Below are 24,674 nucleotides of genomic sequence, written 5' to 3'. Positions count from 1 at the left end.
AAATAATGAAAAAAAAAAAAGAAAGAAGAAATATTATTGATACGAGGGATATGCTACAGGAAGGAAAATCGAGAATCTCAAAAACGAAGATTATTATACTCCGGGTATACGTAAAGTTTCAAACACGTATTAAACATAGAAAAAAAATACTGAAACAGCAAAATATACATATTGTCACATTTGCCCTGCTGCTTCGCTTGTTGAAAGCAGAAAAAAAAGAAGAAAAATCATTATAATGGATTTGATTTCACTCACCATACATTTGGATGAAATCTCGCCAAGTTTCGTCGTTGGTGACGTCGCTGTTAGCGACACATTTGTACCATCCGGTGTGATGTATGGTTTTATTGGTGATCACGATAGGGGCATATATGGCCGAATTCTGCACTCGGATCTTACTCGCGGAAGGGTCCAAGTAATGTTTATTTATGAAAGGTCCCGTGGTACGATTTTCGGTCCATTGGTATAGCAAGGTATCATTCAGGAACCATTGTACGATTATCTGTCGTTTTTCAGTCGTGTTGTACTCTAGATCACATTCCAGCTTCATTGGATCGGGTGATTTCAAGTTTGCCTTATCAGGCGTGAAAAAATGTCTAATTTGTACCGACGTGACCACTGGAACAGAAAATTCAGAGGTTTGGATTAGTTATAGTCGTGGATATATTACCCAAGTATAATGTACAATGGTATACATGTATCAATAATTTTGTCAAAAGTCGACAGTCGTTGATTAAAAACTTGAAAGATTTCAAACTTATTTTTCCACAGCAAGTGGGGTTGGGAAGAAAGAGGTTGTCTGAAGTGTCTTTTCAAGTAGCTAATTATTTTTCAATCACTTCACCCCAACTTCACTCTACTTGACCTCAGTTCAAAGATTGAGTGAAGTATTTTCAGAAACTTTCAATAGTCCCTTAAAAATCAAAATTTTGTTCACAAAGTAAATCAGTTGATATCATAGACAGAAAGTCACCTTCAAAAAAAAAAAAAGGTGCACAATGTTGGAAAATTTTTAGACCAAAATCCAAATATTTCAAGTTCATGATCAATCTTGTGAGGTAGCATCCATGCCATGCCAGTATGTGATACTATGATAGTGACTGTATTATTCTCCTCCTTGGTCTATGTGTTAACTCCCATTTAAGCCTAACCTCAAAGTAACTGGAACAGTTTGAGGCTTCATGCATCAAACTGGAACTTTCTCTCATCACTGCATAAGTAGTGGAGAATTCAGTCTGTTATGCTTATGTATGTCCTTGCACTATAGGTGACCAAAGATGGTAATCTCGGGTACCTGATCAATACTTGAGCCCTTTGTGTGTGTTATGTTGTGATATGTGATTCTATTAAAATGTTACAATATATTATGTTTTTTACGTCAAGCCCTCAAATTGTTGTGATATATGTTACTATTTTGAAAGGTCTACTGCGAACAAGGATTCCTTCTCATCATTGTTATTGTGGTATGTGTACAGTCTCTACCCACACAACACTTGTCAACGTTGACATTTACATCGACTACATTTTTTTCCAACATAATGATGGAAAAGTGATAAATTAATTATTTAATAGGAATCTTCTGTCCCTACAAAAGCCAGGTAAATGAAAATTTTCAAAATTTTTCTCATTATTTCTGATACCTCAACATGCCAGCTCGACATGTAGAAGTAAAATTCAATGCTCAAAATTTACATCTACAACTATGCCGACCAATTTTTCAGAATTAAAATTTCTGTTTTATTGATTAAAAGTTTAGTAAACATTCAAAAATTTGATCTTGTTCAATAAGGAAAACAAATTTTTTAGGGCATTGATGAAATTATTCACTTTTCCACAGTTTGGAGTTGTAGATGATATGATGTTGATATTGTGGATGTACATATTTTTTGATGTCAAATTTCACATCAACATTAACATTGACATGTCGACATGATAATGGATTAGTTTAGTACTCTTAGATAAAGTATTGCACCATCTTTGATATAAGGAATTTCTGTTCAATTTCTTGATTATACAGACTTTTCGTCTGTACTTCTGTGGAAGTGGACTTTGCATTGATGCTGTTTTCAGCACGAGCAATAACCACATCAGAGGAAATCAAACAAATGAAAATTTCAAATCGCTTATTTTTGTATGAATTCGTGTTTTGAAAACTTTTCTTGCCAAATATTTTGAATTAATTAAGCCACAAATAATGAAAATTCCGAATCGCTTATTTTTGTATGAATTCGTGTTTTGAAAACTTTTCTTGCCAAATATTTTGAATTAATTAAGCCACAATATTGAAAAAATACCGTTTCTGAAACTGGGGAAAAATTTTGAAACGCAGAGATGTCAATTTTTTGGTCATTACTGCCAATTTAAAAAAACAGAAAAGGGGGCAAAAACTTTTTAAAAAATTTCAATTTTTCAAGTTGGCAATAATGACCAAAAAATTGGCACCACCGCGTTCCAAAATTTTCCCTCAGTTTCAAAAACGATATTTTTCAATATTGTGGCTAAATTAATGCGAAATGTTGACCAAGAAAAAATGTTCAAAACACGAATTTATCCAAAAATAAGCGATTTGCAATTTTTCAACCATCCAGAGAACCCTATAAGTGGTCTTGGATTTTGACGGCAATAATGTAGATTGACGCAGAATCTCAAATATTATGTACTTTCATTTTGGCACTAGACTATTTTTCCCAAAACAGGTTCAGGAGCGATATAACCACGACTTTTTCGAAAATGCCTCTTCTTTGAGAGCCCACTTTTCCCCTTAAGGCGAACCTCCAAAGCTAAAAAATTGTTCGATAAACATCTCTGCAGAATTTGGTCAAATATCTGCTGAGTTTTTTTGTGGGGGGGGGCAATCCACCCAAATGTACTCATGCAAATCTTCACTTTACAGTTCTCCAATCTTTAAAAAGTTCTCTGAACTTTTAAAAATAATTTCACAAAAAAAAATGAACAAAAACATAACCAAAAAACGAAATACGATATAAGGGGTAAATAAAACGCGCGTACATTAAAGTAAATACGCGTCGTTGTGTATACACTTTTATAGAGTTGATTCGATTAAAACGAATACTAAAAGAGAGAAAAGTTCCCAGTTTAAATTAGCTTTTTCGATTTCTTCTTTGTTTTGTTGTACATCGTAATACAATGGTACAATACGAAGACAACGCGAAGGCGTTACGAATCGACAAGAATTAAGAGCAAGACGAATTGGGGGGTAAGAGGTAGAGAGAGAAACATTAGAGGAAGTTGCGGAGAAAGTTTTTGCAGCCTTTTGAAAAGTTCAATTGTCACTTCATTTGAAAAGTTTTTTCGAGGTTTTTCCATCCCTCCGGTTGTGGCTACGACGACTGCAGTTTGTTTGTGTTGTCACGAGGACGAGCACGAGGACGACGACAACGACGTAAATGTCTATATTTTTGGCAACTTTTAACTAAAAACTAACCAAGATTTTAACGGTAAAGTTTTCCGTGCCTGTAGGCTGGGTGAGTCTGTTTATATAAGAGAATTGGCTCCAGGGGAGAGGTGATTTTATTCTACGTGCTGGATGATTATGTGCGTAGAGATGTACGATGAGGACGTTAGTCAATTTTTAGAAACAATATACGAGTAACGACGAACGTTTACAGAATTACGTGCTACGTGAAAAAATTGTCGAAATTTTGGTCGTGACGATTTTTTCGAGCTTTTTTTTGTCTTAGGGTTGGAAAGTTTTTTCGTTCATTTTTGCATTCAAGTTGAAAGTGCATGTTTAAAATGCAATGCTGGAAGATGTCTTGAAAAAAATCGTAGATCGTGCGTAAGTCAGTAGACAGTTTTCAGCTGATGAAGATTTTAATTTTAAGAATTTTGTGACACATGACAATTTTTATCGGGTCAATTTCAATTTTTAGATCTGTTTTCACCCTCGACCCTAAATCAGGCTCTTGAGGGAAGACTGCAAAAATCTGAAATTTTAAAAAATTCAATCAAGAATAAATTTCGTAAATAGACAAATGACAATCTCCTAATTTCCCACTACTCCATTCTCTCCTTAAACCTCTCTTCCCAGATGGTCTTTTTTAGCCCCACAAATGATATTTCTGACATTTTCAAGCTGTTTGCAGTTTTACGATCGTCTGGTACATAGACATACCGCAGCAATTGACTTCATACGATACGTACCTCTCTACCTCTATACTTCTGCATCTTTGAAAAAGATGTAGAGCTAGAGGTAAGTATATCGATACGCGTGCCGGCATTCTGTTGATACCAGTTTATCGTAGTTCATTATAAACCACTCAACAACTAACGTTATGCTCCGTTGATTCGAATTAAGGGGGTAAAGAATATGTTCGGTGCTCGTATTACTATACGATGACGATCTATGTGTGCAGTTGCACACGTATATGTACCCAATACGACACATAAAACGTAGTATTGCCCTCACACACACACGCACACACATTCACCAATACCAAGATAAACAAAACACCAAGAATGTAACCACTGCAGTGTAGTTCCGCGTACAACCAGAGTACAGGTGGTAATTTTATAGTGTAACTTGCGCTGAAGTCACCGTACTCAACAGCAGATAGGTACATGAACAGAAGACGAAGACCCTTCGGGTACGAGTACGTCGTTATTTCCGTTCTTCCCTACTCTTGCCCTCCACCCACTGACTACAGGGAGTCATCTGACGTACTATTGTATTGCCCATTGACTTGGTAATGTAGCAAGCTGCGAGCTGATGCGTTAATTTTTCTTAATATCGCGTATATGTACTCTTCACACAAAATGTAGGTGTCTTGCATTGAAATCACCATCACGAATTTAATGTTGGATATATTCAATTTTCACGAGTAGGTATAAAAGAAAGACAAAAAAGAGGGGGAATCGAAAGGGCGAGTTAAATTTAATATCCTCATTTCGATTTTTTACTGAATTTGTATGACATGAAAATATATAATTCCCAGAGTGAAAGAATTATGCAACACATACGACATGAAGTCTGACGCTCTGGGTTTTCAAATTAGCGTTCTGTTTTCGATCATTTTACTATTTAAAGCACTGTGTTGGAGGACGCAGCATACAGAATGAGCTGAGTTGATTTTTTTTCTGACATTCTAAAGATTTGGAATCGTAAATTGCAAGTTGAGTGTACTTTTACGTTAATTTTGAAAAATAGATCGCGAGAAAAATGGGAGAATTTTGACTAAATTTCATAGAGATCTTCATTTTGAGTTGTAAATCGTTCAAAAGAAATTCCAGCTTTGCAAGAACCCGTGGAGAGCACATTGGGTTCTCAATGAAGCATTTTCGAAAGAATCGTGGGTTTTTTATTCCAAAACTATAACTTGTTTTGGAAAAAAATTACCGGTTCGAAAACATAATTTTTGAGATTATCCTTGACCAAAATCGGTGACTGAATAATCCAGAAATTCTTTTGTTGGTACATCCCACTCTCCTCCCCCCTGAAAACACTTCGAGATTCATTATTGGATCTCACGATGAGACTCATGGTATCTAACGGAATATTTTTTGAAAAAAATCACTACTTTTTCACTTCTTTTTTCATTACTTTTTTCAACTAAATTTTCAGAGAGCTTCCCACTAGAACTCTCTCCCCCCTCCAAACACCAAAAACTAACAAAGTCAAATTTTCACAGGAAAATTTTCGAAAAAAAATTGAAATTGGAAACAAATTTGTAAGTATGCAAAGTATGTTTCAATTTCAATCGAAATTATAAAAAAAATTCAAATGAACGCATCGAATTTTCTCATTTTTTCACTACCTTTTTGACTTCAATACTTTCACTACACTGAAACTGATTCACGACTTTCAATAACCTCTCCCAAAAACACACAAAAACTCAAAATAAACAAAAACGTTGAAAATGAGAGCAATTTTTTCCCAATTTTTCCAGTGAAAAAGAACTGCTACCCACTTGATAATTAACAGAACAAGTCAGAGAAGCAGTATTATTAGCCGAAATTTTTCTTAGCTGATTCAATTGTGGTTAGGAAAGAAGAGGGAATGAGTAGGATCAGATCAGAACTTCTTCCAGCCCAATTTTTGTCTGGTCATAATTTTTCTATTTTGAAAACAAATTAACCCTTAAAGACCCAGGCTAATCCTGAGATGTTGTGTGAAAATGCTTTCAATTTCCTGAATTAGATCATCACAAGCATCACTTTAACCCACAGTTTGCCCCCCAGCCCCTTAAAGCCGTCTCGTAAAAGCCGTACCGATTTATTTAATTTTCCTTGAAAACCGAGAAAGCAAAAACCCCAATGAGGTCAATCATGGAACTGAATGATATAGTATCATTAGGTGTACTGAATGAGTGAAAGCATATCCCCAAAGAACACCCCACCCCTTTTTGGGGGGCAAATTTTCAAAAAAGTTGGGATAAAAAAATTGGACCCATGCTCCTTTTTTGGATAAACATATTGATGGTAGACCCTTCACAAAATGAAATCATGAAAGGTGTGAAAATGGTGGACCAGAGCGATTTTTTGAAAATTTGATTCGCTTGTCTCGATAAAAACCCGAAAAAACACAGCATGAATACGCAAAGTACATAATATGGGAAATATCATCAAGTAGGCTTGAAATGACAGAAACAAGAATTGAAAGGAACATAGATGCTTTTAACAGCACATAAGTTCAGATAATCTACAATCCACCCATCAAATCTGTTTATCACTCTGCGGATATTCTTTCTCGATATTTGTCACCAAATAGTTACATCCTACAAAGGTTAGCAGTACGATTGTTCTTCTGCAGAAATATCGAAATAGGTTTATCTACCACTTTGAAAAGCTTTACACAGTCAAATTGCAACACTCCCTGGCATTTCATAATGTTCAAGCATTCATGAAGAAGTCACTATCCCTCCTCGATCATAGATAATGTAGTTCTACATCATGAAAATTGCACGAGCAGAAGTCGTCGTTTATAATCATGAGATTGTGTCTAGCTTATGACTACAGGATTCAGGGGATTTGAGATTCAGTAAAAAGCTTTCAACTGTTGTTCAACCACAACTCTGAACTTTTGAATGTTTTGAGAAATTCCTGCTGAAGTTGATATTCTTTCTCGATATTTGTCAACAAATAGTTACATCCCGCAAAAGGTTAGTGGTACAATTGTTTTTCTGCAGAAGTATCGAAATAGGCTTATCTACCACATAGAAAAACTTTACACTGTCAAATTGCAGCTGTCTCTGGCATTTCATGATGTTGAAGCATTCATGAAGAGGTCACTATCCCTCCTCGATCATTGATAGTGTAGTTCAACATCATGAAATATCATGATTGGAAACAACGAATTCTGCTCAAGCAATTTTCAAGATGTACAACGGGGAGGGAGGGGAGTAGGAGGTCAAAAATTTATTCAAGTTTGAATTTGAAGGACAAAAACGGAAATAAGCAAGGTTTTTTGCAATTTTGGCAAAAAAGCATGGACTTTTGAAAATAAATTGATTAAATTCTTTCAAAGTTCGATATTGAAACAGAGAAAAATTTTTGAAAAAACAAGATTCAAGGAGACAAAACAAATATGTACTTAAATGGAATTAAAATTTATCAAAGTTGATTTTTTTCTTAATTTTTATAGAGAACCAGAAAAAGTGAGGTAATAAAGCAGGAACTTTTCGTCAATTTGTGAAAAAAAATCAACACAAATGTAGGTATAGAGATGCAGGTCCCACTAGACCCCCCCCCCAATTCCCCACAAACGCCAAAAATTAACAAAGTCAAATTTTCACAGGAAAATGTTCAGAAATTGGAAGAAAATTTGTATGCAAAGTATTTTTCAATTTCAATCGAATTACTCGTATTAAAAAAAAAATACGAATGAACGCATTACTGAATTTTTTCATTTTTTCACTACCTTTTTGACTAAATTCATTACTTTTTCAATACTTTCACTACACTGAAACTGACTCACGAGTCACGACTGTCAATTAATCATTAATAACCCCTCCCAAAAACACGCGAAAATTCAAAAAAAAAAGAAAAAAAACTTTGAACATAAGAAAAAATTGTAAGCTATTTTTTCCCAATGTTTCCAGCGAAAAAGAACTATTACTATATAATTAACACAACAAGTCAGAGAAGCAGAATTATTAGCCGAAATCTTTTTAGCTGATTCAATTGTGGTAAGGAGAGAAGAGGGGATGAGAGGGATCAGATCAGAATTTCTTCCAGGCCAATTTTTGTCTGGTCACAATTTTTTTTATTTTGAAAAGAAAACAAGAAAAACTACATCAAAAATCAAAATCGTGAAAAGCAAACCGAATAAAAATAGAGAAAATGTCAAAGTTGGATTAAAAAAATGGAAAAAAGCAAAACTTTTTTCTGTAAGTTTGGCAGCAGGTTACATTTTTAGCTGAAAAATTTTCAAAATGTTTTCATGAGTCCCCGGGGAGAGGGGTGGAGGGGGTTAACAATTTATTCAAAGGTAAAAAGGAACCTTTTAGCGAGAAGTTGTTAAATTAGAAAAAATAACTTTTGCTTCTCAGAGAAGCAAGAGTTATTTTTTCTAATTTATTCAAGTTTGAATTTGAAGGACAAAAACCGAAATAAGCAAGATTTTTTGCAATTTTGGCAAAAAATCAGGGCTTTTGAAAAGAAATTCTTTCAAAGTTCCATACTGAAACAGACATTTTTTTGAAAAAAACAAGATTCAGGGATATGAAAAAAAATCAACACAAATGTAGGTATAGAGATGCAGGAAAAACAATACGCAGGACTTTTAGGCATGCTAAATACCCTCTCGTGCATCCTGGTTTTTGTACTTCTGTCTTGATTATTTGTCAACATTTCCAAAAAGTCTTGATTTTTTTTATGAAACCTGGAAAAAAAGCTCGTCTTGTTTCTATTTCTCTCAAATCAATTCATTTCCGCGATTTTTTTTCTTCTGAGTTTTGATTTTCATTCGTGTTTTTCAAGTTCTACTTATTTGAAAACAGAAAAAATTACACTTCTTGATATCTAACGATTTTTTTTGTTGAAATAATCACTACTTTTTTCAACCTAATTTTCAGAAAGCTCTCCACTCGAACCTCCCCCCCCCCCACAAACAAAAAATTAACGATTCTTTAGGAGGAAATTTTCAACAAAAAATTGAAATTTTATTCTAAGAGAATTTTTATACAAAGTAGGTATTTTTTAATTTCATAAAAAAATTTTTTTTCAATGCTTTGAAGGTTTTTGTTGCGCGTTTGAATTTTTATATTTTTTCATTACCTGTTAGATACACTGTTAGCACACTTCATAATAATTTTGATATGCAAGTCAAAAATTGAAAAATACCAAACAAAAAATTGAATCGAGCGTTCTAATAGATATGATTTTAATTGCCCAAAAAATTAATATCTCCCTATTTCTCCTACTCTTTCTTCTCTTTAGAAAAATGCATCCAGTTACAGATCTCCTTTTTTCTCTCTATATTTCGACAAGAAAATTCGACCAAACGCCCACAAAAACCGCGATCCGATTAATTGTCATCCTAATCCGCCAGAAAGTAGGTACTTGAAGTCTTGACGCGACCTCTAAAAAAATCTCTAATTAGCAACCGCGTAAATAAACGAAGCGAAAAAACATCGCTTCGCTCCTCCCTGCTATTTTAAAATATAAGATGATGAGGTGCATCCCGAGACTGCCAAAAAATTTAGTAATTTGGTAATTTTTTCATTTCGGAGCACTTTAGCAACCACTAAACGTTGTTCAGTATAATTCAGTATGGTGCTGGTTTCACACATATAAGAAAAATTTTCGCACACTTCTCCACGACTGACTGGTGAGTGAAATTACGCGGAAGTTGGCACTTGAGTATTACATTAAAAGCATCAAGAGCACGGATAGCAGAAGCAAGAGGGTAGGAGATGGCAGCCTAGACGAGAAAATGTGTATAAAACGAATAAAAACTGTCCGCAAAAGTAACTCGTTTCTTTTATTTCGAATTGCATTTCTGTTTTCGCCTTTTTTTCTCCCCACCCTTCATCGTATACGGCGGCGTTCTTATTGTAATCTGAAATCTACGAAGAGTAAGTATACGAGTATAGAGAGGATTGGCGAGGAATATTTTAGTGTACGAAACTTGAATTTAGTCCAAAAATTCACGCTTAAAGCAGGCGTTTCTCAATTACATATACGACGCCATCGATGCAGACGAACCATCTAATAATAACACGTGTAATTTTTTATATTTTTTCATCCAAAATGGATCGCCGTCGTTGGTGCCCCTCTGTCCTGTATCATGGCCAGAAAGACGTTTTGTTTTGATAACATATCTTTCGATGATAAGATATTTATGTAAACATAGTTGAATAATTCAATTGCTTATCTTATTTTTGCCACTTATTCATCATCGTGTTCAGATCTCGTTCGAGTGACCTATCTTTTTTTAATCTAATCTAAATGCCAATTGCCAAGCTGCTTTGGAGCTATCAATTTTCAATTTTTTTTTTCGTACGTCTGATGTATTTAAAATTGAACCCATTAATCATGATCACGGGTCATTGGCATTTATGGCAACATATGATCATAATTTAACGCCTATGATAAGATTTATCTACGTTACCAAAACGTTACCGAAATCGGCATATCATCATCACGTGTAAAGTCGTCAGATCAAACGATTATTTTTCGCCCATTTGAAACTTTATTTCACGCCAAATATAATTTTCTGTGTTAAAAGCCCAAAGCTAAAGATCATAGGCTTTACACACCCAATAAATCTCCCAGACGAGTCAAACAAATAAGAATTCCTTTCGCAAACTGGGATGCATCAGAAAGGGAAAGGAAGGAAGATTAGGTACCTACCTACATCGAAAGTGTCAATAAATCTGAATACCTTGTTTGCAACTTTCGCGGCGAAATTATATTATTTTTTTGTTTCAATTGCATCGAATGTGTCGTCACTTCGGCCTCTTCTTTTTTCTTTATGGTGACTCAAAATTGCTGTAAGAGTAATTTTCATTTTATTATTTTTTTTGGCAACGATTAGCCATATTTATTCATCATTTCAGTGTCGTCCTCGACGCGTCGTCAACGACTCATCGACTTTGTGTACCACAATAATATACTTACCGCTGGCATAATTATTTTATGTCGTATACGCGGCATGCAGATGTTTACGATGGTAAAAGCGAAGCGTGAATTTCACCGAAAAAACAACGCTTTAATTTGCTAGCGATGAATTTGTCGCTCGTAAATGCATAATGTAATTACCTCAATATGGGTGACACCGAAACAGCTCTCCAGTAAGTATATACGAAGCGAGGTTGTTTTATTTTAGAAACTAGACGGATACGGAAGCGAATTGGTTTGGTGGTCAGATAATGAATTTTGTAAGTTTGAAATGTACGTACAATTTTTTTTTTTTGATTTGTGTGTTTCGAATCATCTTTTAGATCTTGATTGTTTTTTGAGAAATTTATGCAGTTTTTTTTCACATGGAAACGTTGACAGTTTTGCATTATAGAGTAATCCTATTTGCGCAATTTAAGAAAAAGATCTACAAAAATGTTTTGTTTTTCAGTTTTATAAAACATTTTAATGATTTCTGAATAATGTAAAAAATTCAACGTAAAAAGCTGTTTGATTCAGACCCTATTTTGGTCCACATTTGTTGATTTCGAGCTGTTCTGGAGTCCTCTGTAAATTTTTTGATCTTGAGAAATATGAAATTAAAAGATCAGTTGGACGCTCCCAACTGCTCAAAAGGACCACAAATCGGTTTTAAAAAATGCTGAAGCATATTTTTGATTTGTTTCGGCCCCTTTGAGAGCAAATTTTCAAAAACTAGAGATTTAAAAATTCCATCGAACGCTCCAAAATGGCTCGAGATCGTCACTATCTAATCAATTTAGGAGGCAAAAGTAGAGTAGATACATTGTAACTTGAATTTCAGTGGTCCTTTTTACACACAAATCTTACGCCTTTCTTCTTCCATGCCCCAAAGTTTTTAGTCATACAAATACATTGCCCTATGCATGAATTAAAAAAAATTATTTGAAAAAAATTTTAAACAAAAACTAAACGTTTTAACCCTTTAATGAAATTTAAGTGGTAGCAGGAGCCCTCAAAAATGACAGAAATCAAACAAAGAACCGCCTCCCCTTCTTGTCCAGTTCATCTGAGCAATTTTGGTCTTCCCATAGGAAGCCAACCAAAAAAATACATAAAAAAGTCAAATAAAAGAGAACTTTTCTCTTCGTCAGAACTTCGACAAACGGCTCTTTTTTTCAAGAAAAGCTTTACCTCTGTCCTTCAAGTAATTTTGCTCTTTCTGAACAGTGCTCCTTAAAGTTCAAAAAAAGCATAAGAATTAAAAGCAAAAGAAACAAATTTTTAAAGGAGTTTTTGAAAAAGGGATTACTTATCTGATCGAAATTCTGACGTGATATTAATTGAACATTCTTAAAAAACTTTCAACCAATGTTCTTCATTTCTTCCTCTTTTTTTTTTGTCATTTTCAAGAGGGTACCACTGGTTTTAAACAGTGTCTGTCACAAACACTGGTTTTGAGCAGTGTCTGTCACTACCACTGGTTTTAAACAGTGTCTGTCACTACCACTGGTTTAAAAACAGTGTCTGTCACTACCACTGGTTTCAAACAGTGTCTGTTACTACCACTGGTTTTGAACAGTGTCTGTCACAAACACTGGTTTTGAGCAGTGTTTGTTACTACCACTGGTTTTGAGCAGTGCCTGTCACTACCACTGGTTTAAAACAGTGTCTGTCACAAACACTGGTTTTAAACAGTGTCTGTCACTACCACTGGTTTTAAACAGTGTCTTTCACTTACACTGATTTTAAACAGTGTTTGTCACTACCACTGGTTTTAAACAATGTCTGTCACTACCACTGGTTTCAAACAGTGTCTGTCACTACCACTGGTTTCAAACAGTGTCTGTCACAAACACTGGTTTTGAGCAGTGTTTGTCACTACCACTGGTTTTAAACAGTGTCTGTCACAAACGCTGGTTTTGAGCAGTGTTTGTCACTACCACTGGTTTTAAACAGTGTCTGTCACTACCACTGGTTTTAAACAGTGTCTGTCACAGACACTGGTTTTAAACAGTGGCTGTCACTACCACTGGTTTTAAACAGTGTCTGTCACAAACACTGGTTTTGAGCAGTGTCTGTCACTACCACTGGTTTTAAACAGTGTCTGTCACTACCACTGGTTTCAAACAGTGTCTGTCACTACCACTGGTTTCAAACAGTGTCTGTTACTACCACTGGTTTTGAATAGTGTCTGTCACAAACACTGGTTTTGAGCAGTGTTTGTTAGTACCACTGGTTTTGAGCAGTGTCTGTCACTACCACTGGTTTTAAACAGTGTCTGTCACAAACACTGGTTTTAAACAGTGTCTGTCACTACCACTGGTTTTAAACAGTGTCTTTCACTTACACTGATTTTAAACAGTGTTTGTCACTACCACTGGTTTTAAACAATGTCTGTCACTACCACTGGTTTCAAACAGTGTCTGTCACAAACACTGGTTTTGAGCAGTGTCTGTCACTACCACTGGTTTTAAACAGTGTCTGTCACTACCACTGGTTTCAAACAGTGTCTGTCACTACCACTGGTTTCAAACAGTGTCTGTTACTACCACTGGTTTTGAATAGTGTCTGTCACAAACACTGGTTTTGAGCAGTGTTTGTTAGTACCACTGGTTTTGAGCAGTGTCTGTCACTACCACTGGTTTTAAACAGTGTCTGTCACAAACACTGGTTTTAAACAGTGTCTGTCACTACCACTGGTTTTAAACAGTGTCTTTCACTTACACTGATTTTAAACAGTGTTTGTCACTACCACTGGTTTTAAACAATGTCTGTCACTACCACTGGTTTCAAACAGTGTCTGTCACTACCACTGGTTTCAAACAGTGTCTGTCACAAACACTGGTTTTGAGCAGTGTTTGTCACTACCACTGGTTTTAAACAGTGTCTGTCACAAACACTGGTTTTGAGCAGTGTCTGTCACTACCACTGGTTTAAAACAGTGTCTGTCACAAACACTGGTTTTAAACAGTGTCTGTCACTACCACTGGTTTTAAACAGTGTCTTTCACTTACACTGATTTTAAACAGTGTCTGTCACAAACACTGGTTTTGAGCAGTGTTTGTCACTACCACTGGTTTTAAACAGTGTTGGTTTTGAGCAGTGTTTGTCACTACCACTGGTTTTGAACAGTGTGTGTCACTACCACTGGTTTTAAACAGTGTCTGTCACAGACACTGGTTTTAAACAGTGGCTGTCACTACCACTGGTTTTAAACAGTGTCTGTCACAAACACTGGTTTTGAGCAGTGTCTGTCACTACCACTGGTTTTAAACAGTGTCTGTCACAAACACTGGTTTTAAACAGTGTCTGTCACAAACACTGGTTTTAAACAGTGTCTGTCACTACCACTGGTTTCAAACAGTGTCTGTCACTACCACTGGTTTCAAACAGTGTCTGTTACTACCACTGGTTTTGAACAGTGTCTGTCACAAACACTGGTTTTGAGCAGTGTTTGTTACTACCACTGGTTTTGAGCAGTGTCTGTCACTACCACTGGTTTTAAACAGTGTCTCTCACAAACACTGGTTTTAAACAGTGTCTGTCACTACCACTGGTTTTAAACAGTGTCTTTCACTTACACTGATTTTAAACAGTGTTTGTCACTACCACTGGTTTCAAACAGTGTCTGTCACTACCACTGGTTTCAAACAGTGTCTGTCACAAACACTGGTTTTGAGCAGTGTTTGTCACTACCACTGGTTTTAAACAGTATCTGTCACAAACACTGGTTTTGAGCAGTGTCTGTCACTACCACTGGTTTAAAAACAGTGTCTGTCACAAACACTGGATTTAAACAGTGTATGTCACTACCACTGGTTTCAAACAGTGTCTGTGACTACCACTGGTTTCAAACAGTGTCTGTTACTACCACTGGTTTTGAACAGTGTCCGTCACAAACACTTGTTTTGAGCAGTGTTTGTTACTACCACTGGTTTTGAGCAGTGTCTGTCACTACCACTGGTTTTAAACAGTGTCTGTCACAAACACTGGTTTTAAACTGTGTCTGTCACTACCACTGGTTTTAAACAGTGTCTGTCACAAACACTGGTTTTGAGCAGTGTCTGTCACTACCACTGGTTTTAAACAGTGTCTGTCACAAACACTGGTTTTAAACTGTGTCTGTCACTACCACTGGTTTTAAACAGTGTCCGTCACAAACACTGGTTTTGAGCAGTGTCTGTCACTACCACTGGTTTTAAACAGTGTCTGTCACAAACACTGGTTTTGAGCAGTGTCTGTCACTACCACTGGTTTAAAAACAGTGTCTGTCACAAACACTGGTTTTAAACAGTGTCTGTCACTACCACTGGTTTCAAACAGTGTCTGTGACTACCACTGGTTTCAAACAGTGTCTGTTACTACCACTCTACCACTGGTTTTAAACAGTGTCTGTCACAAACACTGGTTTTAAACTGTGTCTGTCACTACCACTGGTTTTAAACAGTGTCTGTCACAAACACTGTCTTTGAGCAGTGTTTGTCACTACCACTGGTTTTAAACAGTGTCTGTCACAAACACTGGTTTTGAGCAGTGTTTGTCACTACCACTGGTTTTAAACAGTGTCTGTCACTACCACTGGTTTTGAGCAGTGTTTGTCACTACCACTGGTTTTAAACAGTGTCTGTTACTACCACTGGTTTTGAGCAGTGTCTGTCACTACCACTGGTTTTTAAAGAGTCTGTGAAAAATACTTGTTTTACACAAACTCTGTCACAAGTGTTTGTCACTACCACTGGTTTTGAACAGTGTCTTTCACTTACACTGATTTTAAACAGTGTTTGTCACTACCACTGGTTTTAAACAATGTCTGTCACTACCACTGGTTTCAAACAGTGTCTGTCACAAACACTGGTTTTAATCAGTGTCAGTCACTACCACTGGTTTGGAACAGTGTCTGTCACTACCACTGGTTTCAAACAGTGTCTGTCACTACCCCTGGTTTTACTGTTTAAACTATAGATTTAATACAATTTTGTGTCTAAAAGATAATGTGCCAGATATGAAATATTTCTTAGAGAAAGATTTGTTTTACAATTTATATTTCCTTCTTTCACTATCGAAGTTGGTAAAGTGTATAGAATCTTGTGTTTGACATCAAATCCATTCTATAGACAAAAGGGACATGTCTGAGGTCTTGGTGTCTTCTTTGGGATGTGCTCCTATGTCACTCTAGTATGTCCGATTAACACTCTCTTAATCACTACATTGATGATTTTGTTTTCTCTGATGTCTCATATACAAACAGTTTTAAGGTACGTTGTGGCTGTTTTGAGTGATGCTAGATGGTTATTTGTTTGATTCCATTTGAATTTACAGTGTTGTAAGATTGTATTTTTTCAGTGGTTTTGGAGATCGTAACACAGTATTAACATTTGAAACTTTTTAGGGCCCTCAGTGCTCAAGTTGACTCATTTTTGTCAAATTTAGAGCAGAAAAAAAAGTTGAGATTAATTAATTTGCAATTTGCATTCAAGTATGAAACATAAGAAAAACCTCAACAAGACTATATGGAAGCCCAGGGACTTTTTGGCGTCTCAGGCCCCTGGCTCTCAACATTACATTGTTTTAGGCATGCACTGAGAGAAAAATATATCATAAATTACAATATTTTATATTCGAAGTGTCTCCCAAGTGGCAATATTGAAAGAAATTGTAACAATTGCTACAAAATATAGTAAAAAAATATTACATATTATTGTGAATTTCACTATAAATGATAATTATTGCTATAATTTGTGTTATTTTTTACAATAAAAACATGGGGAACACTTGCCATATAAAATATAGTAATTTCTAATATACTTTTTTTTCTCAGTGTGGAGGATAGTTCATAAAAAAAAGTAGGGAATCATCATAAGGACCAATCATTTTGAGAGTAGAAGCATGAAAAAATTGAAAGTCCAAAGTAAATAACATCTTAATAAACAAACTTTCAACTTTAATTTCTATTTGACCAATTTTTGAGTTTTTTTTAAAGGAGTTGATTCATTACTTATTCAATTTTTAATTTTTTGGAAGGGGGTGGAAGGTCAAACGAATCGGGTGGAAACGGTTGAGATAAAATTCAAAATGTTTAAAAATCAGATACATAATATGCGGAAGCCACCTTGAGAAATACACTTGTACATCTTGAGTTGAAATTGTTCTGTCCGATTATCCAATTTGTTTGAAAATTATTTAGTTTCTTTGTAATAAGAAAAAAGTGCTTCCAATTTCTTTTCGAGCTGTGGCATAATTACATAAAATACTTTCTTAATTTAGTTCCATGAATTTACTCTTACAGGATTCCTTTATGTCCACTTTTCTTTGAATTTTAAAATCCCATTTTAGGTAAACAGGACATGATAATTGTATTTTCATCAATATAAAATCACTCGTTATTCAATTTGAATTAAAAAAAAAAAAAAAATACGAAATTCAGCTATGGTGTTTACAAACATCTTAATCATCACAGAGTAATTTTTTCCATACACCTCGTTAATCGAAAAAAAAAACGCGTCGAAGACAGAGAGGAGGTTACGAAAAAGATCAAGAGACGTTTTGATTTTATATTTAGCACACTATCCGGGCCCACACTAGAGCATGGTCATGGCTCGTCAGCATAGTTTATACATATTTTATGACAACGTCATATATACATATGGCATATGCAGTATGTCTACGTACATTGAAATTACTCTAGAATGGAAAAAAGATACGATGAAGGCTATAAATACTCGAGCGTGAACGATAAACGACGATGAGCATCACTGTTAAGCAATATAGTACGAAGAAGGGGGGGGGGTAGTTAATCGTGGTCGAGTCTTCCACGATGTGTAGGTATTCGAGATAAATTTCAGGGTAAATTTCATTTGGGCAAATTATATGGTCTTTTGTGCGCCGAGGATGGTCGGAAATGAACGTTTAATTACTTTCAACAAACGAATAGATAGGAAAAAAAGAATTGGAAATGGGAAAAAACCTCGACTGGTATAAAAATCGATGCAGATACGACATACGTGCATCAGAGGAGGAGAGGTGAATGGAAGCAATATCAGGTCGGTTTTTCGGACGATGAAGAAAATTAATTAAAATCGTTCGACAATATAATCTTCGATACGTGCTCGATGAAAAAGATCGTCCTCGTCGTCGAATTAACTCACCAAGTAAATTGAACCAGAAACAGAAAATGTCACAGGAAAAAAATTTCCACGTATTGATACCTGCCTGAAAGTATGTACTACGTAGGTTCCATTAAGCTGCGAAAAGCCCATCTTCCATCTCCGAGAAATTAAGTCTTTGAATACCTACTATACGACGAAGACGATTTTGGGAAATGGCAGCTTTAATGGACATCGTGCTTAATTCGCGTGGTTTTTAGAAGGTGTCTATGGCACCCCCTTTACCATCGATGTGACGTCTCGACGCACCCTTTTAAACTGTACAGTGTACAGTGCATATACCCTTCCTTTTTGGTGTTATCTGCTGGGTTTATAGTTAGCCGGCGTATATACGATAACGATGTGCTACCGTTACCGCTGTCGCGCCGCCGAGATTTCCAAAGGTAAAGCCAATAAACTATACCTCTATAAAGTTGCTTGTAAGCCTGAACTTGGCATCGGATCTTGTTCGATGTTAATTCTCACCGGGGTTTAGGATACCTATCTCTTACCTTATATAACGACGAGAATAGGTATCTAGTTTTGCAATGGGCGATAAATTACATGTTGGGAGGTTTGTATTTGTATAGAGGTACATTTGAGTATAGGCAAGGTCTAAAGTAAGAGGATTGGATTAGCATACAGTGTATTGTGTGGAGAAGATGGTTGGTTTTCGTGGATTTTGTTATGTTCTGAAGAAAAGAGCTGAGTCGAATTAATGATAATCTTGTCGGTTGTGTTCCAGGATTGCAAGAGCAAAGCAAGGGGTAGATTCCAAAATGGAGAATGCACAGGTGAATATTTAGCAGGGTGAGGTTTTTGGAAATGCGCTAAATTGGATAGGTGGGCGGGGGTGATTGCCGGAGATGGTAGGGATTCAATTAGAAATGCAATTCGATCTAACACACTCGAGTACGACTATTTACGAGGCACGGAAACCCAAAAGGATGCGAAAATGAGGTGATGGAGAAGAGGAATAACGTTAGAGAAAGGCGTTAAGTAGAACTTGAGCATATCGTCATTGAAATTATTTTGAGGGGTGATTATTCTGTCGTGTGATGGTTTTATTATTAGAAAGAGAGTGAATGTTTTTTCAATTTTTTTCCAAGATATGGATCAATTTGCAATAAACTTGCAAGTTTTTCAAAAATTGGAATTCGGTGTCTGTGAGAAATGAGACACGTTCAAGTGTACGACATCATTGGTTTTCAGAATGATTTAAATTATACCTAACTAATACATATTATGAACGACAGTCTAAAATCAGCACAAGAAACATCAACTAATTATCACAAATTTTATCAGGAAAACTTTTCTATCTTTTCAATATTCTGAGTTCGGGATCAATGCAAAATTCTAGTAGGTAAACCAAGTTTCCTGCGCCAATCAGGTGACAGCTTCACCCTTTTGAGTTTTGAACTCACAGACACCGATTTGAATAAAACCGAGCTAGATTGAAAGAGCACGTCATTTAACCCCGCAAACAAAAATTTTTGACGCCAAGATTCATTTTTGAATTTTTGGTAAATTTTTCAAAATTTAAAAAAGTTACTTTTATGATGATTTTTCAAATTTTTTAAAAGGTGATGAGTAGGTAGCATTTTTTTTTGACAAAATGAGCTAATGTGAATATTACTTTACTTCAATCGTTTCTTCTCCTTTCATGTCAAAAACTACCAGTTTTATGTCATTCTCAAGTCTCCAGGAAGTTTTCAACAATTTTTTTCAGAAATTTCACATTGCTCTGGAAAGGGGCACAAATGAGTTTTTCAGCACCTTTGAGTACAACTATGGTTGGTGCTGATATTTTCAATGACGGAGCGATTTTTTCGTTAAAATATCGTCTGATGTGTCTTCAAGACCGTTCGATTTAAAAACAATCATAAGTACTTAATTGTACCACTTTTAAAGCCTTAAAAGTGCTAAAATTCATACCTAAATATTTAGAAAAAGTTGAAAAATCCTCATGAAAACATTATTTTTGTTATTTTTTTGTATTTTAAAAAATTTACTGAAATCCAAAAATTTGAACGTTGGTACCTGAAACTCTGGAAACCGAAGTTTTAGAATTATGTTCTTTAGATTTTTTAGTTTTGTTTCGTTCAAGAATCTTTTCAAGATTTCTGTAAAACCCTAATCACAATGGGTACTTACGTACTTCTCAAATCTTACCCTCTCTTCCCGTCCCTGTTCAAAAAATGCAAGTACATATTTATTTTTATCAAGTTGACAAAATTGAATTTTACAAAATACAAGCACTTGCAATTAGGCAAAATAACCGAAAAGTAAAAGATCAATTTTATGGAAAAATTTGAACACAGGTCCGAAATAAAATCAGAGTATTCATTTCAACTCAAAAATTCCGAAGAGTCAATTGAATCAGATGAATTTTCTTAGTTGTCAAAAATTTTGAGACACAATTCCCTACCTACCTTTTTACAGCCTCTCCTTAGATCAAAATCAATGTTTCAGATTTTGGATCGATTATGCACCAATATTTTGTCGATATTTCTCTGATTCATGAGATATCAATGTAGGTAACTGGGAACCTAAATTTATCGATATTACAACATTGATTTCAGTTCATATTTTTGATACACGAAATTCAGATATCAACACGTTTGAGTTTAATCAGATCCTCCGATTATAAATTATTTTTAGAGATTCACTTCTTCGCGATTCAGAACTTTAGTTTTGGATCTGAAAAATTTAGCTTGTCAAGAAAAATGTTTAAAAATGAGAAGAAATTCGGATTTTCAATTTTTTTGAGTGGAAGGAGGACTCTCAGTCAACTTCGAGATTTTTATGCCTAAAACATGATCGACGTTTTCATTTCAGTTTTTTAGCTGAAAAATTCTGTAATAGAATAAATTTTCATTGTTTTCTATAAGGTCAAAATTATTTTTTCGGGTTCTTTTCTAAGTAATTTTCTGATTTTAAAGCCAAAAAACTCGATGCCATGATATTATGTGAAAAAAATTTGTATTTTTTAAGTCACAGACACTGGTTTTAAACAGTGGCTGTCACTACCACTGGTTTTAAACAGTGTCTGTCACTACCACTGGTTTCAAACAGTGTCTGTCACTACCACTGGTTTCAAACAGTGTCTGTTACTACCACTGGTTTTGAACAGTGTCTGTCACAAACACGGGTTTTGAGCAGTGTTTGTTAGTACCACTGGTTTTGAGCAGTGTCTGTCACTACCACTGGTTTTAAACAGTGTCTGTCACAAACACTGGTTTTAAACAGTGTCTGTCACTACCACTGGTTTTAAACAGTGTCTTTCACTTACACTGATTTTAAACAGTGTTTGTCACTACCACTGGTTTTAAACAATGTCTGTCACTACCACTGGTTTCAAACAGTGTCTGTCACTACCACTGGTTTCAAACAGTGTCTGTCACAAACACTGGTTTTGAGCAGTGTTTGTCACTACCACTGGCTTTAAACAGTGTCTGTCACAAACACTGGTTTTGAGCAGTGTTTGTCACTACCACTGGTTTTGAACAGTGTGTGTCACTACCACTGGTTTTAAACAGTGTCTGTCACAGACACTGGTTTTAAACAGTGGCTGTCACTACCACTGGTTTTAAACAGTGTCTGTCACAAACACTGGTTTTGAGCAGTGTCTGTCACTACCACTGGTTTTAAACAGTGTCTGTCACAAACACTGGTTTTAAACAGTGTCTGTCACAAACACTGGTTTTAAACAGTGTCTGTCACTACCACTGGTTTCAAACAGTGTCTGTCACTACCACTGGTTTCAAACAGTGTCTGTTACTACCACTGGTTTTGAACAGTGTCTGTCACAAACACTGGTTTTGAGCAGTGTTTGTTACTACCACTGGTTTTGAGCAGTGTCTGTCACTACCACTGGTTTTAAACAGTGTCTCTCACAAACACTGGTTTTAAACAGTGTCTGTCACTACCACTGGTTTTAAACAGTGTCTTTCACTTACACTGATTTTAAACAGTGTTTGTCACTACCACTGGTTTCAAACAGTGTCTGTCACTACCACTGGTTTCAAACAGTGTCTGTCACAAACACTGGTTTTGAGCAGTGTTTGTCACTACCACTGGTTTTAAACAGTATCTGTCACAAACACTGGTTTTGAGCAGTGTCTGTCACTACCACTGGTTTAAAAACAGTGTCTGTCACTACCACTGGTTTCAAACAGTGTCTGTTACTACCACTGGTTTTGAACAGTGTCTGTCACAAACACGGGTTTTGAGCAGTGTTTGTTAGTACCACTGGTTTTGAGCAGTGTCTGTCACTACCACTGGTTTTAAACAGTGTCTGTCACAAACACTGGTTTTAAACAGTGTCTGTCACTACCACTGGTTTTAAACAGTGTCTTTCACTTACACTGATTTTAAACAGTGTTTGTCACTACCACTGGTTTTAAACAATGTCTGTCACTACCACTGGTTTCAAACAGTGTCTGTCACTACCACTGGTTTCAAACAGTGTCTGTCACAAACACTGGTTTTGAGCAGTGTTTGTCACTACCACTGGTTTTGAACAGTGTGTGTCACTACCACTGGTTTTAAACAGTGTCTGTCACAGACACTGGTTTTAAACAGTGGCTGTCACTACCACTGGTTTTAAACAGTGTCTGTCACAAACACTGGTTTTGAGCAGTGTCTGTCACTACCACTGGTTTTAAACAGTGTCTGTCACAAACACTGGTTTTAAACAGTGTCTGTCACAAACACTGGTTTTAAACAGTGTCTGTCACTACCACTGGTTTCAAACAGTGTCTGTCACTACCACTGGTTTCAAACAGTGTCTGTTACTACCACTGGTTTTGAACAGTGTCTGTCACAAACACTGGTTTTGAGCAGTGTTTGTTACTACCACTGGTTTTGAGCAGTGTCTGTCACTACCACTGGTTTTAAACAGTGTCTCTCACAAACACTGGTTTTAAACAGTGTCTGTCACTACCACTGGTTTTAAACAGTGTCTTTCACTTACACTGATTTTAAACAGTGTTTGTCACTACCACTGGTTTCAAACAGTGTCTGTCACTACCACTGGTTTCAAACAGTGTCTGTCACAAACACTGGTTTTGAGCAGTGTTTGTCACTACCACTGGTTTTAAACAGTATCTGTCACAAACACTGGTTTTGAGCAGTGTCTGTCACTACCACTGGTTTAAAAACAGTGTCTGTCACTACCACTGGTTTCAAACAGTGTCTGTTACTACCACTGGTTTTGAACAGTGTCTGTCACAAACACGGGTTTTGAGCAGTGTTTGTTAGTACCACTGGTTTTGAGCAGTGTCTGTCACTACCACTGGTTTTAAACAGTGTCTGTCACAAACACTGGTTTTAAACAGTGTCTGTCACTACCACTGGTTTTAAACAGTGTCTTTCACTTACACTGATTTTAAACAGTGTTTGTCACTACCACTGGTTTTAAACAATGTCTGTCACTACCACTGGTTTCAAACAGTGTCTGTCACTACCACTGGTTTCAAACAGTGTCTGTCACAAACACTGGTTTTGAGCAGTGTTTGTCACTACCACTGGCTTTAAACAGTGTCTGTCACTTAACCCTCTCTTCCACTCCTCCAGTCCATTTCAAAGTCCTTGTATCTCAAATTGGAAATATTTTAAAAGACGGTCGTTTTGGAAATTTTTTATTTGCTCAATTTTTTTTTAAAGTGAAAATATTTATACATATAGACTGACTTTATTTTAGATAAGAGTCTCCCTAACCTTTTTTTGCCTGCTCTGGACACAATGAAACTCACTTTTTTATCCTTCTAAGTCTCCTCACACAGGTCATGAGGCATTTTTCTTTCAGAATCGATAAATTTGCACATTGCTTCCTGAAGAACGAGAAAGAGTAGAATTTTTGAAAACTAGGTGCACAGAAGTTGAGATGTGCATTTATTCAAAAAATGATTTTAGTACCTAAAATGAAAGAACTGAATTTCAATGAAAAGTGCGAAAAGTATACCATATGAGGTTTCATTTCAAAGTTTCCAAATATCCAAGCTTTAAAACATTGTAGGTAAATTTTATCTTAGTATCTGAAATGAAATGAAAAAAAAATCATAGTAAACAATGGAATAATCATTTTTTTAAAAAAATCAAAATTTGACCAATTACTGTTTTTGTTCTCTCAATTTTAATTTTCACTACTTACCATACCTCTTCGCCTTCTTTATCTTTTGCATTTTTCCTATTTTTTTTATTCACTCCTATTTTGAGTTTGAGGAGTATAGAAGATTTTGAAAGAAATGCAGAATCCGAAATACAGAGATGGAGATTAATCGTTTCCCAATTTTGAAATTTTTTCAATACATATTTGACCATTTTATCCAATTTTTATTTAAAAAATTGGAAATCTAGCACTAAAAAAAATGTAGCCAATTCGGCATTTAATTTTTTTCATATCATAATATTTCCCCATTTTTTTGCAATTTCTCCTAAATTTTCTTGATTTCAACGTAGGTACTCTCA

General features: G+C 35.7%; 1 protein-coding gene across 1 annotated transcript in view; it reads right to left on the bottom strand.

Moving 5' to 3' along the window:
- Window positions 1-24,674, bottom strand: part of LOC135831313 (uncharacterized) — a 195,019-nt gene that overhangs the window by 154,580 nt on the left and 15,765 nt on the right. Inside the window, exon 2 of the mRNA XM_065343702.1 lies at window positions 256-618. Within this exon, the coding sequence (XP_065199774.1) occupies window positions 256-618 (363 nt within the window). The remainder of the gene's footprint in view (window positions 1-255; window positions 619-24,674) is intronic.

Source organism: Planococcus citri, chromosome 1 (genome assembly GCF_950023065.1).
Source record: "Planococcus citri chromosome 1, ihPlaCitr1.1, whole genome shotgun sequence".
NCBI classification, from domain to species: Eukaryota; Metazoa; Arthropoda; class Insecta; order Hemiptera; family Pseudococcidae; genus Planococcus; species Planococcus citri.
Note: the sequence above shows the minus strand (reverse complement) of the source record. Positions and strands in the feature narration are given on the sequence as shown.